The sequence below is a fragment of the Scyliorhinus canicula genome, chromosome 15, assembly GCF_902713615.1.
Source record: "Scyliorhinus canicula chromosome 15, sScyCan1.1, whole genome shotgun sequence".
NCBI classification, from domain to species: Eukaryota; Metazoa; Chordata; class Chondrichthyes; order Carcharhiniformes; family Scyliorhinidae; genus Scyliorhinus; species Scyliorhinus canicula.
In genome coordinates, this window is record NC_052160.1 from 86961083 (window position 1) to 86979265 (window position 18183).

At 50.7% G+C, this 18183-nt stretch overlaps 1 protein-coding gene across 5 annotated transcripts in view; it reads right to left on the reverse strand.

Annotated features, from left to right (window-relative positions):
- The window catches only part of sycp1 (synaptonemal complex protein 1), a 741816-nt gene that overhangs the window by 278842 nt on the left and 444791 nt on the right, over positions 1 to 18183 (reverse strand). For all 5 annotated transcript variants that reach the window (XM_038820847.1, XM_038820848.1, XM_038820846.1 and 2 more), the window contains one exon: positions 7519 to 7581. In XM_038820847.1, the coding sequence (XP_038676775.1) occupies positions 7519 to 7581 (63 nt within the window). The remainder of the gene's footprint in view (positions 1 to 7518; positions 7582 to 18183) is intronic.

The window sequence follows — 18183 nt, forward strand, 5'->3', positions numbered from 1 at the left end:
GATGCAAGACAATGCTTTGAATGCGAGCATTTGCAGGTAATTAAGTCTTTACAGATCTAGAGATAGGGGTAACCCCAGGTTAAAGAGGTGTTAATTGTCTCAGCCAGGACAGTTGATAGGATTTTGCAAGCCCAGGCCAGATGGTGGGGAATGAATTTAATGCAACATGAATCCAAGGTCCCGGTTGAGGGCGTACTCATCTGTGCGGAACTTGGCTATAAGTTTCTGCGCAGCAATTTTGCATTGTTACACATCCTGAAGGCCTCCTTGGAAAACGCTTACCCAGAGATCAGATGCTGAATGCCCTTGACTGCTGAAGTGTTCCCCGACTGGAAGGGATCATTCCTGTCTGGCGATTGTCGCGCGATGTCCGTTTATCCGTTGTCGCGGGGTCTGCATGGTCTCGCCAATGTACCATGCTTTGGGACATCCTTTCCTGCAGCGTATGAGGTAGACAACGTTGGCCGAGTCGCACGGGTATATACCGTGTACCTGGCTTGTGGTGTTCTCAAGTGTAATGGTGATACCCATGTCGATGATCTGGCACGTCTTGCAGAGATTGCCATGGCAGGGTTGTGTGGTGTCATGGTCGCTGCCTGAAGGCTGGGTAGTTTGCTGCAAACAATAGTTTGTTTGACGTTGCGTGGTTGTTTGAAGGCAAGCAGTGGGGGTGTAGGGCTGACCTTGGCAAGAGGTTCATCTTCATCGATGACATGTTGAAGACTGCGAAGAAGATGCGTAGTTTCTTTGCTCCGAGGAAGTACTGGATGACGAAGGGTACTCCGTCAATTGTGTCCCATGTTTGTCTTCTCAGGAGTTCGGTGCGGTTTTTTGCTGTGGCACGAGGTTAAAGTCCAACAGGTTTGTTTCAAACACTAGTGTTGGAAGACTTCTTACTGTGCTTACCCCAGTCCAACGCCGGCATCTCCACATCATGGCTACCATCGACACCGCAAACTGCCGGCTCAAAGTGGAGAGGATCTCCAAGAAGATCGCACATATAGACACTGACATTAAGTTTCTACAAAGATGCAAGAAAGCAGAAAGATCCCAAAAGGGCTACAGATCACAAACCCACTCAAGTCGACCTAGAACACCAACTGCGCAGAGAGGCTCTGCCGTCGCACCTCTCTCACACTCCTCAACCACCTCGTACAGCAGGAGCTGCAACCTGGAAACCAAGATAAAGTCCATATTCTCAACTTGCGCTCAGTACGCAGCAGACTAGCTTTGGAACACCGCCAAACAGATGAGACAACGATACTATGCCACCTATATGCACACCAAGAACAGGAAGCTTGAGAAACTCGGCATCACCACCAGCAGCAACCAAGCCTCCCCCGGTACCAGAGTAGAAAACAATACACGGAAATGCGTTGTCAACTTATAGGACTACACCCTTCCAGATGAAATCAAAGTCCTCAGCAGAGGGCTCAATTAATGCACCACCACCAAAATGGACCCCATCAGTCACGCGGCAGACACGGAGGAATTCATCAGGCGAATGAGGCTCCGGGAGTTCTTTCACAAACCTCAAGAGGCCGACAGCGAACCCAGTGAGTCAACCAATGAACTGGAACAGCAGACTGAGAGATCTGTGGTGCGGCAACCAAAGAGGAAAGAGTCGAATTCATCCCTCCAGAAGGCCGCTGCCCTAGACTCGACATGTATGCTCAAGCCGTCAGGAGTCGCGTCAATGCCAGATTCATCAATCGGATTCACAAGACAGCCCCGAACGTCACCCAAGCACAACGCCATCCGAGCTCTCATGACCAACCGCAACATCGTCATCAAACCAGCATACAAAGGAGAGGCCACCGTCATTCTGAACAGAACGGACTACTGCATAGAAGTGGACCGACAACTCAACAACCAGGAACACTAGTTACCCGCAGATCTGACCAAGGAACACACCCACCAAGTCAACAGACTGATCAAGACCTTTGATCCAGACCTTCAGAGCACCCTACATGCTCTCATCCCATACTCCCCACGCTGGAGATCTCTACTGCCTCCCGAAAATACACAAGGCCAACACACCAAGCCATCCTATTGTATCAGGCAATGGGACTCTGTGTGAGAACCTATCTGGCTCCATCGAGGGCACCTTGACACCCATCATACAAGGAATGCCCAGCTTCTGTCACGACGCGACGGACTTCCTACAGAAACTCAGCACCCATGGACCAGTTGAACCAGGAACATTCCTCCTCACAATGGATGTCCTGGCACACTACACCAGCATCCCCCATGACGACGGCTTTGCTGCAACAGGCTCAGTATTCAACACCAATAACTGCCAATCTCCAGGCGCAATTCTGCTACTCATCCGCTTCATTCTGGATCACAACGTCTTCACCTTTGACAACAAGTTTTTCATCCAGACGCACGGAACAACCCTGGGGACCAAATTCACACATCAATATGCCAACATCTTCATGCACAAGTTTAAACAAGACCTCCTCACCACACAGGACCTTCAACCGATATACACCAGATACATCGATGACATTTTTTATTTCTTTTGGACACACGGTGAAGAATCACTGAAACGATATACACGATAACATCAATAAGCTCCATCCCACCATCAGACTCGCCATGGACTACTCTCCAAAATCGGTTACATTCTTGGACACACTCATCTCCATCAAGGACAGTCACCTCAGAACTTTGCTTTACCGCAAGCCCACGGCTAACCTCACGATGCTCCACTTCTCTCAGATTCCACCCTAAACACATGAAAGAAGCCATCCCTTATGGACAAGCTCTCCGTATACACAGGATCTTCTCAGACAAGGAGTAGCATAACAGGCATCTACAGACGCTGAAAAATGTCCTCGTACGAACGGGATATGGCGCTCGACTCATCAATCGACAGTTCCAACGCGCCACAGCAAAAAACCGCACCGAACTCCTCAGAAGACAAACACGGGACACAACCGACAGAGTACCCTTTGTCATCCAGTACTTCCCCGGAGTGGAGAAACTATGTCATCTTCTTCACAGCCTTCAACATGTCATCGATGAAGATGAACATCTTGCCAAGGTCAGCCCGACACCCCCACTACTTGCCTTCAAACAACCGCGCACCCTCAAACAAACCATTGTTTGGAGCAAACTACCCAGCCTTTAGAACAGCGACCACGACACCACAAAACCCTGCCATGGCAACCTCTGCAAGACGTGCCAGATCAATGACATGGGTATCACCATTACACGTGAGAACACCACCCACCAGGTACACGGTACATACTCGTTCGACTCGGCCAACGTTGTTTACCTCATACGCTGCAGGAAAGGGCAGCACGGTAGCATAGTGGTTAGTATCAATGCTTCACAGCTCCAGGGTCCCAGGTTCAGTTCCCGGCTGGGTCACTGTCTGTGCGGAGTCTGCACGTCCTCCCCGTGTGTGCGTGGGTTTCCTCCGGGTGCTCCGGTTTCCTCCCACAGTCCAAAGATGTGCGGATTAGGTGGATTGGCCATGCTAAATTGCCCGTAGTGTCCTAAAATGTAAGGTTAAGGGGGAGTTGTTGGGTTACGGGTATAGGGTGGATACGTGAGTTTGAGTAGGGTGATCATTGCTCGGCACAACATCGAGGGCCGAAGGGCCTGTTCTGTGCTGTACTGTTCTAAAGGATGTCCCGAAGCGTGGTACATTGGCGAGACCATGCAGACTCTGCGACAACAGATGAACGGACATCGCGCGACAATCGTCAGGCAGGAATGTTCCCTTCCAGCTGGGGTACACTTCAGCAGTCAAGGGCATTCACCCTCTGACCTCCAGGTAAGCGTTCACCAAGGCGACCTTCAGGATGCGCGACAATGCAAAATCACTGCGCAGAAACTTATAGCCAAGTTCCACACACATGAGTACGCCCTCAACCAGGACCTTGGATTCATGTTGCATTAAATTAATTCCCCACCATCTGACCTGGGCTTCGGAAATCCTACCAACTGTCCTGGCTTGAGACAATTCACACCTCTTTAACCTGGGGTTATCCCCATCTCAGGATCTGTAAAGACTTAATTACCTGCAAATGCTCGCATTCAAAGCAGTCTTGCATCTTTGACTTTGTCTTTATATATGTTTCTGGAACATACCTCTTCATTCACCTGAGGAAGGAGCAGTGCTCCGAAAGCTAGTGTTTGAAACAAACCTGTTGGACTTTAACCTGGTGTTGTTAGACTTCTTACTGTCTTTATTTTACGAGAAAGCTGCCGTACTTTACAAAACCTGTCTGGTCCTCCGCAACTGCACCCAGGACACAACCTTCCATCTGACTCGCCGCCAACTTAGCCAGCACTTTCACATCTGTAGTTAACAGCGACATGGGCCTCGATGACCCACATTCTAACGGGTCTTTCCCCTTCTTTGGTACCAATGTGATCGTTGCCTGCGTCATTGTCTCCGGCAGCTCCCATTTCTCCATAGCCTCATTAAACGCCTACTTGAGACGCGGTGTCAGGTCCGTCGCAAACTCCATGTAAAATTTTGCTGGGCAGCCATTGGGCATCGGGGCATTTACCGACTTCATACACCTTATACTGTCCAAGACTTCCCTCAGCCCCAAAGGCTCCTCTAGCGCCTGCCTCTTCTCTTCCTCCAGCTGTGAAAACTCTAGTCCATCTAAAAACCGGCCCATGTTCCACCCTTCAAGCCCTGCTCCGCCCTGTACAGCTCCCTAAATTTCTCATTTATTCTTCCCGGATCCAGCACCATTTCCCGGTCTCTGTCTGTTTCCTCAATATATCCCTGGTCGCGGCATGCATCCGTAGTTCATGTGCTAAAATTCGACTTGCCTTCTCTCTGTACCCGTACTGCACCCCTCCTTGCCCTGCGCAGCTGCCGCACCGAGCTCCCCGTCGTCAACTTATCAAATTGCCCCTGTAACTTATTTCTCCTTGCCAGGGCCTCCGTGTCGGGCACCCTCGAATACTCCCTATCTAATTCGACTATTTTGTTCATTAACCGCTCATACTCCTCCCTCCTTTCCCTATCCTCATGTGCCTTGAACAAGATTACCTCCCCTCGGACCATCGCCTTAGTGCTTTCCAAAATGTGGCTGCTGACACCCTACATTTCAACAGTTCAATCCTACATAATCTTTAATCACCAACCACACTTTATCACAAAACCCTCCTCTCTGCCAACAATCCCGAATCAAGTCTCCACCCCGGCCTCTGCTCCCATCCCGATCTAAGTCAAATCTCCAGCCAATGGGGCGCATGATCCAAAATTACTATCCCCGCGTACTCTTCCACTCCACCTCTACCAACACCCCCTGGCTCATTACTAAAAAGTCGATTCTTGAATACACCCTATAAACATGTGAGAAAAAGAAGTACTCTCTACCCCCCCGGATTCTTAAAGTGCCACGGATCCACTGTACCCATCTTTTCCATGAACCGTCCCAACTCCTTTGCCATTTGTATTCTACCCATTGACCTGGGGCTCCACTTATCTATCCTCGGCTCCAAAACATAATTAAAATCTCCTCCCATGATCAACTGGTGTGTGGCAAAGTCCAGGATCGCTGCCAGCAACCCCCTCATAAAATTTACATCATCCCAATTCAGTGCATATCCATTCACCAATACCACCGGCATCCGCTCCAATACCCCGCTCACCACCTCACTTCCTTCGTGCTCACAAACCCCGTTTTCTTGCTGATCAGGATAGCCACCCCCCGTGACTTTGAGTCGAACCCTGAGTGGAACATCTGACCCACGCAGCTCTTTCTCAGCCTAACCTGGTCCTTCATGTGGAGGTGCGTCTCCTGCTGAAAGACCACCTCCGCCTTTAAACTCCTAAGGTGTGCAAACACCCAAAATCTTTTCACCGGCCCATTGAGCCATACTGTAATGCCATATTGTAAGCCTTACTGGGGGCTTCCGCCTTCATTCCTCTCTACGTCTGCCATCCTCCCCTTTCGGCTCTACCCACTTTATTTTCACCCTGTACCGGGCCCATCCAAGATGACCCCCTTCTCCGCCCCTGACCATCCTTCTTCGTCAACCCTGCCGCGTTGTGCTTCCCTCCACCTAGGAGGAAAAGAAAAATACCAACCCCCACTCTACACTTATCTTCCACTGTTCTCAAGTTTCAGCACCTCCGCCTCCCAAAAAAGTTCAGTTCTCCCCCAGTTTATGCTCCTTGATAAAGTCACTGGCTGTTTCTTGTGTCTCAAAATAGTATTCTTGGCCCTCATGAGTCACCCATAGTTTCGCCGGGTAGAGCACCTCATACCTGATACGTCGATACAGCACTGCCTTGGCCCTGTTGAACCCAGCACTCCGTTTTGCCAGTTCAGCTCCAAAGTACTTGTGTATTCAAATCTTGTTCCCCTCCCATTCGTCAGTTCCGCTTCTCCCTGCTCCAATGCACGATCTTCTCTTTCTCCACAAACTCATGGAGTCTCACGATCACCGCCCAAGGCCATTCCTCGGCTCTTGGTTTCTGCCTTAGAGACCTGTGCGCTCTGTCCACCTCCAGGACCTTGTCCAGCACCCCCTCCACACCAGCCCTGCTAGAATCCTCGAGACGTACTTCATGGCACTCATACTTTCCACTCCTTCAGGTAGGCTGAATATTCACAAATTCTGCCTTCTCAACCTGTTTTCTTGCTCCTCCACCTTTGCTCTCAGCATCTTGCAAAGGTCACCTAAGAGTCCTACCTTCACCTCCAGTGCCACCACTCTATCGCTGTGTTCTGACCTAACCTTCTCCATCTCTCGGATCTGCGACCCCTGTGCCTCCAGATATTTGTCAACCCTTTCCATCGAGCACTTTAGGGCTCCCACAACCCCTACGATGGCCTTTGATCTATCCTCCTGCATCTCCTTCCTCTGCTGACGGAACTCTTCCCTGATGAAGGCCATCAACTGTTCCATCTGGGGCCTTCCAACTTGCACATACACTTCCCCTCCGCCATCTTTCTAGTAGCTGCTGCGCCACAATGGCTCCCTGTACCATGGTCCTACTGTCACTTTGCTTATCCACCCTCCAGCTTCTGCTCTCACCCAAACAAGCTGACAGACAAACTCTTCTAATCTACTGCAAAAGATCTCCTTATCAAGGACCTATCTGATCTCCCGAACCTTAAAATTTCCCTCACAAGGGCTCGAAACTGCTCCATCACCAACCTTTCTCAACTCCCTGATGTGGTACCGATTACCATTCCTCCCCTCTCTAGCTGAGTGGTGGTGCTGAATTTCTCCCAAATTGCATTCAGCCTCTCAATCTTACTGGCCCAAGATTTAAGAGATTTTTAAAAATGGTAATCAGGTCCTTCCATTTAATTCAACAGGACCTGAGAGAAACCTGTTCTTCTGGGATTCCCAGCCCCAATACAGCACCATGGATCAAGATTCACCTCCAAGTTAACATTCAGCTCTATCTCCAGTTCCTATTAAAAACGTTTTATTTATTGTTATATTTATGTTGGAATATATATTTCACTTTCGTTCCCTGTTTATTATGCATATAAGCTTCACAAAAGTATTTTCTGCTCTTACCTTATTCTCCATTGTCTTCATTAATTTGTCCTTCTTCTTAACTTCATTTTGTAAATTTTTGGACTGTGAAAGAAAATGTTCAATATTTTGATAACTGAGAATCTCCTTTTCCTTAAATTCAAAATTTTGTTCACTTGCATAATTGCCATTTTTTACAACAGTATAATAGTAGATAAGTTACCACCCTAATCCATTTTTAGCTGTAAGTCTTTCTGTTACTACTGCTGCTGGAAACTACCACCCTATGTCCCACCTTCCCTTTCCTTGCAGAAGTAGCTGAATGGATTTTCTGTTCCAATCCCACGTCCAATGCGCCTGGAACTACAATGTTTGAATCACTCCAATTAGATTTGGCCTTTGGCACAGCTATTATCAGTCATTTATGGCCTCAAAGACAAGTTAATAAGAACATACAAAATATAAACAGGAACAGGTCATTTGCCCCACAAGTCTGCTTCACCATCTCACGGTTGACCTGATTGTAATCTGAATTTCCTGCCTGCCCTCCCACAACTCATGTGGATGAAAAAGCTGTCCAACACAGCTCTGAATATATTCAATGATCCAGCCTCCACTGTTCTCTGGAGACAAGAATTTCAAAGCATTTCTGAGAGAAGATATTCCTACTCATCTATGTCTTAAATTGGAAATTCCTTGGGTGAGATTCTCCATCCCCGGGACACCCAGAATACGTTCCCCCATTGGGATGGCGAATCAGGTGCAGGGCAAAATCAGGATTGATGTCCTCTGACACCTTGCTGGCGGCATGAAGGAGTTTCCATGCAAGGGGACCAGGGAAATAAATGCACATGAGTCATTCTGACCCATTTGCATCAGTTTATCAGGCTCAGCGCCCTATGCTTTAGCCTCCTAAGATTGTCCGGTCTCCGCGGTCAGGAATCACGTTCGCTTGCAGTCTCTACAATTGTGAAACTGACGTGGTAGACCTTGCGGTGGGGCCAAGGGGGCAACGGTTGCCCTCTTGGGCCACCGCAAGGTCCACTATAACTGGGTCACAATGGTAGAGATTACCAATCCCCCCCACCCGCACCATAAATCAGCCCCCAACCCCAGGATTGCCTGGGTCCCCTCCACTCCAAGTCCAGGGGTGACCCTACCCCCTCCTTCCCAATAGGCCCCTGTAATAGAGGGACACCCCCATGCACACACAGGGGACGGGCCATCCCCGTACTTGGTAGGATGGGGGTGTCAGGGGCCGATTTGCGGTGTGGGGCATGTCGGAGCTAGATTGTGGTCAGGGCCGACTTGTGGTGCGGGTGGAGAAGTTGGGGTGCCCGACCTCAGGAGCCCACTATCGGCTGCCCGCTCAACATGGCACCTGATAGCGGGATTTCCCCAGGAATCCCTTATATTCAGTACCAAACATAAATTTGCATGGAGTGAAACACTGAATTGCATCTCTCTCTGCCGTAAGGAGATCGTAAAACTACTGCAATTCAGTTTCGGCGGGAAACACAGAGCAGGATTCTTCATCCAGCAACGCCGGAATAGCGGAACGCCATTGGGCGGAGAACCATGTGTGAGCCGAAAATCGAGACTGGCGCCAGGCTCCCAGCAGAATGCCATCGTCTGGTGCCATGCATTCTATGCTACACGCCAGTGTGGGCATGCAAATTGCATAGTAAATACCATTAGCATATCATTAATGGGCCTGCCCCAAGAATCTCTGTGTCTCCCGTAATGTTCCGCCTCCGCCAGGAGTAAATACTGACGGTGAGGTTCACTTATGGTCTATAAAATCGGGAAACAGGAACTGTAGGTGCTGGGGGAGAAAGAGGAATAGGACATGCTCCCAGAGGTGCGATTGTGGCTGCCGGCCCAGCCCTGGCTGGGGGCGGCATCTGCCAGGGCCGGGGGGAGTAGCGAGCGGTGACCAGGGGATAGGCCATGAGTTGGGGTGGCCCCCCCGGGACTGTGGTGTCCAGGCACAGACTGCCATTGCTGCGGCCTGCAAAGCAACCATCTTGATGCATGGCCACCCCACTGACCATCCACTGTGGCTTGTGATTGCGCAGAGCAACACTGGCCGGGTGGTTCCCCCCCCCCCCCCCCCAACAGCCCCACCCAGCACAGGATGCCACCCTGCCAGTGAGGTATCATGTGGTCTTCCTGAGGGGGGTACCCACATTAGTTCCTACAGGGGGTGCCAGAAAGGAGCCGCAAAGTGTACCGCTGGCATGGGTAGTGCCAGCCACCAATACCCATGCCGACAGGGATGAGTCCTGGGCACCGATGGAGCCAGGGGTGCGGGGCAAAGGACAGAGTGTCAGGGGGAATGGCTGAGGTTCGATGTGGAAACAGGAGAGGAGTGGGGGGGGGGGGGGGGGGGGGGGGGGCAGGCAGGGGCCACCGTGTAGTCCATTGGACCTGGTTGGGCACAGGAGTACGCACCATGCTCACATGTCTGACTTTCACCCCCTGCACTCAATAGATTTCAGTATCCAACCAGGAGTGATTGGCATCTGCCTTGCCGCCGCAGCCCTGGTGGATGCATTGACGCTGTACAAGAAGGAGCTGCTCGGGGAGGGCCATTTCAGTAGCACAGCTTGCCGCAGAAGAACAGGAGCCGGCCAGTGAGGATGGTGAGCCGGCTGTCAACAGGCTGAGGAGGATGTGGGAAGGAGACGCTGCATTAAGCTCCATGTGTACTGGCAGCGCCTGCCCTTCGAGGGCCTGCTGGACCGAGCATGTCACCAAAGACTCGAGCTGAGCAGGAAGACCATACGGCATATCTGCCGCATCATGACGCACCTTATTGTCTTATTGAATTGTCTTATTGAATGTCTTATTGAATTCTTTGAGGAGGTGACCAAGCATGTGGATGAAGGTAAAGCAGTGGATGTAGTGTACATGGATTTTAGTAAGGCATTTGATAAGGTTCCCCATGGTAGGCTTATGCAGAAAGTAAGGAGGCATGGGATAGTGGGAAATTTGGCCAGTTGGATAACAAACTGGCTAACCGATAGAAGACAGAGAGTTGTGGTGGATGGCAAATATTCAGCCTGGAGCCCAGTTATCAGTGGCGTACCGCAGGGATCAGTTCTGGGTACTCTGCTGTTTGTGATTTTCATTAACGACTTGGATGAGGGAGTTGAAGGGTGGGTCAGTAAATTTGCAGATGATACGAAGATTGGTGGAGTTGTGGATAGTGAGGAGGGCTGTTGTCGGCTTCAAAGAGACATAGATAGAATGCAGAGCTGGGCTGAGAAGTGGCAGATGGAGTTTAACCCTGACAAGTGTGAGGTTGTTCATTTTGGAAGGACAAATCTGAATGCGGAATACAGGGTTAATGGTAGGGTTCTTGGCAATGTGGAGGAGCAGAGAGATCTTGGGGTCTATGTTCATTGTTCTTTGAAAGTTGCCACTCAAGTGGATAGAGCTGTGAAGAAGGCCTATGGTGTGCTAGCGTTCATTAGCAGAGGCATTGAATTTAAGAGCCGTGAGGTGATGATGCAGCTGTACAAAACCTTGGTCAGGCCACATTTGGAGTACTGTGTGCAGTTCTGGTCACCTCATTTTAGGAAGGATGTGGAAGCTTTGGAAAAGGTGCAAAGGAGATTTACCAGGATGTTGCCTGGAATGGAGAGTAGGTCATACGAGGAAAGGTTGAGGGTGCTAGGCCTTTTCTCATTAGAACGGAGAAGGATGAGGGGCGACTTGATAGAGGTTTATAAGATGATCAGGGGAATAGATAGAGTAGACAGTCAGAGACTTTTTCCCCGGGTGGAACACACCATTACAAGGGGACATAAATTTAAGATAAATGGTGGAAGATATAGAGGGGATGTCAGAGGTAGGTTCTTTACCCAGAGAGTAGTGGGGGCATGGAATGCACTGCCTGTGGTAGTAGTTGAGTCGGAAAATTTATGGACCTTCAAGCGGCTATTGGATAGGTACTTGGATTAGGGTAGAATAAGGGAGTGTAGGTTAACTTCTTAAGGGCAGCACGGTAGCATTGTGGATAGCACAATTGCTTCACAGCTCCAGGGTCCCAAGTTCGATTTCGACTTGGGTCACTGTCTGTGTGGAGTCTGCACATCCTCCCCGTGACTGCGTGGGTTTCCTCCGGGTACTCCGGTTTCCTCCCACAGTCCAAAGATGTGCAGGTTGGGTGGATTGGCAATGACAAATTGTCCAAAATTCTATGATTTTTTTTTTTTTTAAATTTAGAATATCCAATTCATTTTTTCCAATTAAGGGGCAATTTAACGTGGCCAATCCACCTAACCTGCACATCTTTGGGTTGTGGGGGTGAAACCCACGCAGACACGGGGAGAATGTGCAAACTCCTCACAGACAGTGACCCAGGGCCGGGATTCGAACCCGGGTCCTCAGCGCCGTAGGCAGCAATGCTAACCACTGTGCCACAAAATTCTATGATTAACCTAGGACAAAGGTTCGGCGCAACATCGTGGGCCGAAGGGCCTGTTCTGTGCTGTATTTCTCTATACTCTATACCTGGAACTGCGGGTATATGTGGGAGGACATCCGCGCCCGGCTACCCTGAACCCTTTCTCCACGGATTCCTTCCAGGCACCGTGTGGGACCTGTCTGGGATCGCACAGACCTCGGTACACAGGTGCATCTGTGCCGTAACGGATGCCCAAAGTGCCCGGGTGATACAATATATCAGGTTCAATGTTGACCGAGCCGACCACGTTTCCCAGTCAGTGGGACCTGCCGCCATCATAGGGATGCCCCAGATCCAGGGGTTGATCGATGAGACGCATATCCCCCGATGAGCACCGGCGCATGAGGGGCTGGGATTCAAAAACCAAAAGGGTTACCATTCCATGAATGTGCAGCTGGTGTACGACCATGAGATGCACATCTTCATCCAAAATGTAAGTACAGTAAACACCATTGACATTTCAGTAGCGGGCCCAACCCAGTTTTGTCTGGGGTCTCCGCGATTCCCTGCCTCCAATGGGATGAATTACCAATGTAGAGGTTCACTGTGCTTTTAAAAATTCTGAAACTGGCTGGTGAGGGAGAGGGAAGAGGTAGGACACAGAGAGGAGAGACATGGCTGCCAGGCCGGGACTGGGGTGGTGCCTAGGCATGGATCGCCATTGCCGCGGCCTGCAAGGCAGCCATCTTGTTAACACACCCCACTGACCACCCACCTTGGCCCCTGGTTCTGCAGAATTTCACCGGCTGATTGGTGCTCTCACCCCCGCCCCCTGTCTCCCACACCCCACACCCCAGCCCCCATCCCACCACCCCCAAACCACAGTTCGCATTCTCCCCCTCACCACCATCGCACCCCACCCACCGCCATAACTCCCACAACCGCTGCCATCTGCCGGCGGGGCATCACATGGCCCACCAAAGAGCAGCGTCCACAGTAGTCCCTATAGAGGGGGTGCCGGACAGGGGGGGTGAAGACAACCGCTGGCATGGGTAGTGCCAGCTGATGATTCCCCTGCTAGGCACCAATGGGGCCGTGGGTGCGGAAATGGGGGAGGTGGGGACATGTGGGGGAAGAGTCTACAGTGCCAACTGGGAGCACCATTTAGCCTGCTAGACCAGGTTGGACACGGGGATACATTCCTTTCCAACGTGCCATCTTTCACTCCCTGCAGACAGTAGATATTGGAATAGAACCAACAATGGTGTCCTTCCTCCTAGCCTGGGGGATGCACAGCTGAGGGTGCAGTAGCGAGAGTGCAGCAGTGCAACAGTGGGCAGCCGCTCAGAATGGAGAGCTGGCCACCCAACAGGCCTGTCATAGAAGGACTTGGCGGACCAGAAGTGCTGTTGAAGGGGGACAGTGAGACATATCTGATGGCACAACTGGCACCGCAGGGGTATTGGGGAGAACGCATGTTCCCGTTGGAAGTCAAGGTGACGGACGGTTTATACATGGGGTCCTTCCAGAAGCCGAGTGGGGACTTGTCCGAGATCTCAGAGAGCTCGGTGCGCAGGTGCATCTGCACCGTCACAGAGGCCCTAGATGCCCAATGGGCACAATACAACCATTTCAATGTGGACCAAGCCCACCACAATTCCAGAGCAGATGGTTCGCCGCTATGCCCCAGGTACAGGGGGTAATCAATTGGATGGATGTCGCCCGATGGGTACCTGCAGATGACAGGCCGATTTTCACAAACAGAAAAGGGCTCCACTCAATGAACGTGCAGCTGATATGCGACCATCAGATAGGCATCATGCACGTCTGCGACTGATACTGAGGCAGTGTGTAAGACGGCTTCATCCTGGCACGGACCCAATCATCTCCTCCTCCTTAGGGGTGCCCAATGGCCCAGGGATACTCCATGGGATGGAGGTGCGAGCGGAGCTATTCCCTGATACACCCCAAACACCTGGCCCTACCAGTCTAGGAGGCCCGCTCCCGTCTCGGCCGGGGTCTGCATGCTCGCGAAGGTGGACCACCTCAGGCTGGACTGTGCCACATCATGCTACAACTGTGCCACCACATTCTGTGTCTGTGCCTCATCAGCCAGTGCCTGCGCCATCTCCCTTTGTTACTGGGCCACCTCCCTCTGTGACACTGCCATGTTGGCCAGCACCTGGGCAATGCCGCCGACACTTACAGCCATGGCCCGTGGTGACTGCGCCAAACTCAGGAGCGCTGCTGCAATAATGAGGTGGCTCTGGCAAATGGCTGCCTGTGACTGGGCAGTCCTATCCTGGGCCTCTGCCACCGCCTGCACAATTTGCCCCAGGCCTTAGACATGCTCATCCATAGCCAAACCCATCGCCCACAAGGTCTCCACCACGGACGCCACACATCCGGTGTTGGCCTGGGTGGCGCACATGGTCGGCACCACCTCCTGCTCCTGCATGGAGTTGGAATCCTCCACCTATGCCTGCAAGTGCTGGATGCTCACTGACAATTCTTCATGTAGTCCCTGGCTCTGTGACTGCATCTCTACAGTAGATGGGACTGTCTGTGCCCGAAGTCCGAAATGCGTCTGGACGACAGCTAGTTCCTGGAGTTGGCCCGCCTTCCGAGCGTCCTCCTCGTCAGGAGATCCTCCCTCAACATGATGTATTGAAGCATCTGTGTGATGCACATAGAGATAGTCCCAAGCAGGTGCCTCTTCACTAAAGTGCCCAAACGAGGTGAGTGTCTCTGGGATGATGGAAGGTATTGGAGACAGCTGTAATGGGAAATCCGTGTCATCCTCGGACCCGAGTTCCTAGGTTTCCTGGGTCTCAGGCATATGGGTCAACTCTGTGTCGGTTCCGCCCTTGCTGCTCAGAACACAGGCTGTGGCACCGGTATGGTGGGGCGCGGGTCACCAGCAGCTCCTTTAAGACACAAGACAAGCCGCATGATTAGACTGTAGGCCGGAAGGGTGGGAATTGGGAGGCAGTATGGGGATGAGTGTAGGGTGGGACTGAGGGTGGTGTGAGGATAAGGGTGGTGTGAGGGTGGTGTTGGAGGAGGTTGACACACGTGGCATGGGGAACCACAATTCAGTGGAGTCTCACTTTCTCGCCCACGGCTGATCTCCACCCAAGCAACGTCCCCTCCCTCGGACCCACGTCCACGGCCCGCTGCTCTGTCGGTGTGAAAGGCCACAGGTCCGGTGGTCCCTCTACAGTTTTCTCCCACTGCCGGCGGTTATGGGTGACCTCTCTTGGTGTGGGGGAAACAGCCAATACAGTGTTAGACAGTCCGATGCATGCAGCCCCGGGAGTGGGTAGCTGGGCATCAGTGGCCAGGGGCCGCCCACAATTTCAGCGTCATCGGGGATTCTCTGCCACATCATCGAACGTGATTTCGGGGATCGGAGAATCCAGCCCCAGAGCTGTATTGTTCTCACAAGGAACAAAAGCTCCCTCTGATGGTAGAAAGGTAGATGTGCATTGATCTGAGCATCCCATGTACACCACCATCTGGTGGCCGGCACAGAACATAGAACATAGAACGATACAGCGCAGTACAGGCCCTTCGGCCCACGATGTTGCACCGACATGGGAAGTCAAAAACTAAAGGCCATCTAACCTACACTATGCCATTATCATCCATATGCTTATCCAATAAGCTTTTAAATGCCCTCAATGTTGGCGAGTTCACTACTGTTGCAGGTAGGGAATTCCACGGCCTCACCACTCTTTGCGTAAAAAACCTACCTCTGACGTCTGTCCTATATCTATTACCCCTCAATTTAAGGCTATGTCCCCTCGTGCTAGCCACCTCCATCCGCGGGAGAAGGCTCTCACTGTCCACCCTATCTAACTCTCTGATCATTTTGTATGCCTCTATTAAGTCACCTCTTAACCTTCTTCTCTCTAACGAAAACAACCTCAAGTCCATCAGCCTTTCCTCATAAGATTTTCCCTCCATACCAGGCAACATCCTGGTAAATCTCCTCTGCACCCGTTCCAAAGCTTCCACGTCCTTCCTATAATGAGGCTACCAGAACTGTACGCAATACTCCAAATGCGGCCGTACCAGAGTTTTGTACATCTGCAACATGACCTCATGGCTCCGGAACTCAATCCCTCTACCAATAAAGGCCAACACACCATAGGCCTTCTTCACAACCTTATCAACCTGGGTGGCAACTTTCAGGGATCTATGTACATGGACACCGAGATCCCTCTGCTCATCCACACTGCCAAGAATTTTACCATTAGCCAAATATTCCGCATTCCTGTTATTCTTTCCAAAGTGAATCACCTCACACTTCTCTACATTAAACTACATTTGCCACCTCTCAGCCCAGCTCTGCAGCTTATCTATGTCCCTCTGTAACCTGCAACATCCTTCCACACTGTCTACAACTCCACTGACTTTAGTGTCGTCTGCAAATTTACTCACCCAACCTTCTGTGCCCTCCTCTAGGTCATTTATAAAAATGACAAACAGCAACGGCCCCAGAACAGATCCTTGTGGTACGCCACTCATAACTGAACTCCATTCTGAACATTTGCCATCAACCACCACCCTCTGCCTTCTTTCAACTAGCCAATTTCTGATCCACATCTCAAAATCACCCTCAATCCCCAGCCTCCGTATTTTCTGCAATAGACAACCGTGGGGAACCTTATCAAACGCTTTACTGAAATCCATATACACCACATCAACTGCTCTACCCTCGTCTACCTGTTCAGTCACCTTCTCAAAGAACTCGATAAGGTTTGTGAGGCATGACCTACCCTTCACAAAACCATGCTGACTATCCCTAATCATATTATTCCTATCTAGATGATTATAAATCGTATCTCTTATAATCCTCTCCAAGACTTTACCCACAACAGACGTGAGGCTCACCGGCCTATAGTTACCGGGGTTATCTCTATTCCCCTTCTTGAACAAAGGGACCACATTTGCTATCCTCCAGTCCTCTGGCACTATTCCTGTAGCCAATGATGACATAAAAATCAAAGCCAAAGGCTCAGCAATCTCTTCCCTGGCTTCCCAGAGAATCCTAGGATAAATTCCATCAGGCCCCGGGGACTTGTCTATTTCCACCTTGTCCAGAATTGCCAACACTTCTTCCCTACGCACCTCAATGCCATCTATTCTAATAGCCTGGGTCTCAGCATTCGCCTCCACAACATCATCTTTTTCCTGAGTGAATACTGACGAAAAGTATATCTCCTCAGCCTCCACACACAACTTCCCACCACTGTCCTTGACTGGCCCTACTCTTACCCTAGTCATTCTTTTATTCCTGACATACCTATAGAAAGCTTTTGGGTTTTCCTTGATCCTACCTGCCAAAGACTTCTCATGTCCCCTCCTTGCTCGTCTTAGCTCTCTCTTTAGATATCCTTCCTCGCTTCCTTGTAACTATCAAGCGCCCCAACTGAAACTTCACGCCTCATCTTCACATAGGCCTCCTTCTTCCTCTTAACAAGAGATTCCACTTCTTTGGTAAACCACGGTTCCCTCGCTCGACCCCTTCCTCCCTGCCTGACTGGTACGTACTTATCAAGAACATGCAATAGCTGTCACATATCCAGTGTGCCCAACCCTTGCAGCCTACTTCTCCAACCTACACATCCTAAGTCATGTCTAATGGCATCATAATTGCCCTTCCCCCAGCTATAACTCTTGCCCTGCGGGGTATACTGATTCCTTTCCATCACTAACGTAAAGGTCACCGAATTGTGGTCACTGTTTCCAAAGTGCTCACCTACCTCCAGATCTAACACCTGGCCTGGTTCATTATCCAAAACCAAATCCAATGTGGCCTCGCCTCTTGTTGACCTGTCAACATATTGTGTCAGGAAACCCTCCTGCACACATTGTACAAAGAATGACCCATCTAATGTACTCGAACTATATCTTTTCCAGTCAATATTTGGAAAGTTAAAGTCTCCCATAACAACTACCCTGTTACTTTCGCTCTTTTCCAGAATCATCTTCGCCATCCTTTCCTCTACATCCCTAGAACTATTAGGTGGCCTATAGAAAACTCCCAATAGGGTGACCTCTCCTTTCCTGTTTCTAACCTCAGCCCATACTACCTCGGAAGAAGAGTCCCCATCTAGCATCCTTTCCGCCACCGTAATACTGTCCTTGACTAGCAGCGCCACACCTCCCCCTCTTTTGCCCCCTTCTCTGAGCTTACTAAAACACCTAAACCCCGGAACCTGCAACAACCATTCCTGTCCCTGCTCTGTCCATGTCTCTGAAATGGCCACAACATCGAAGTCCCA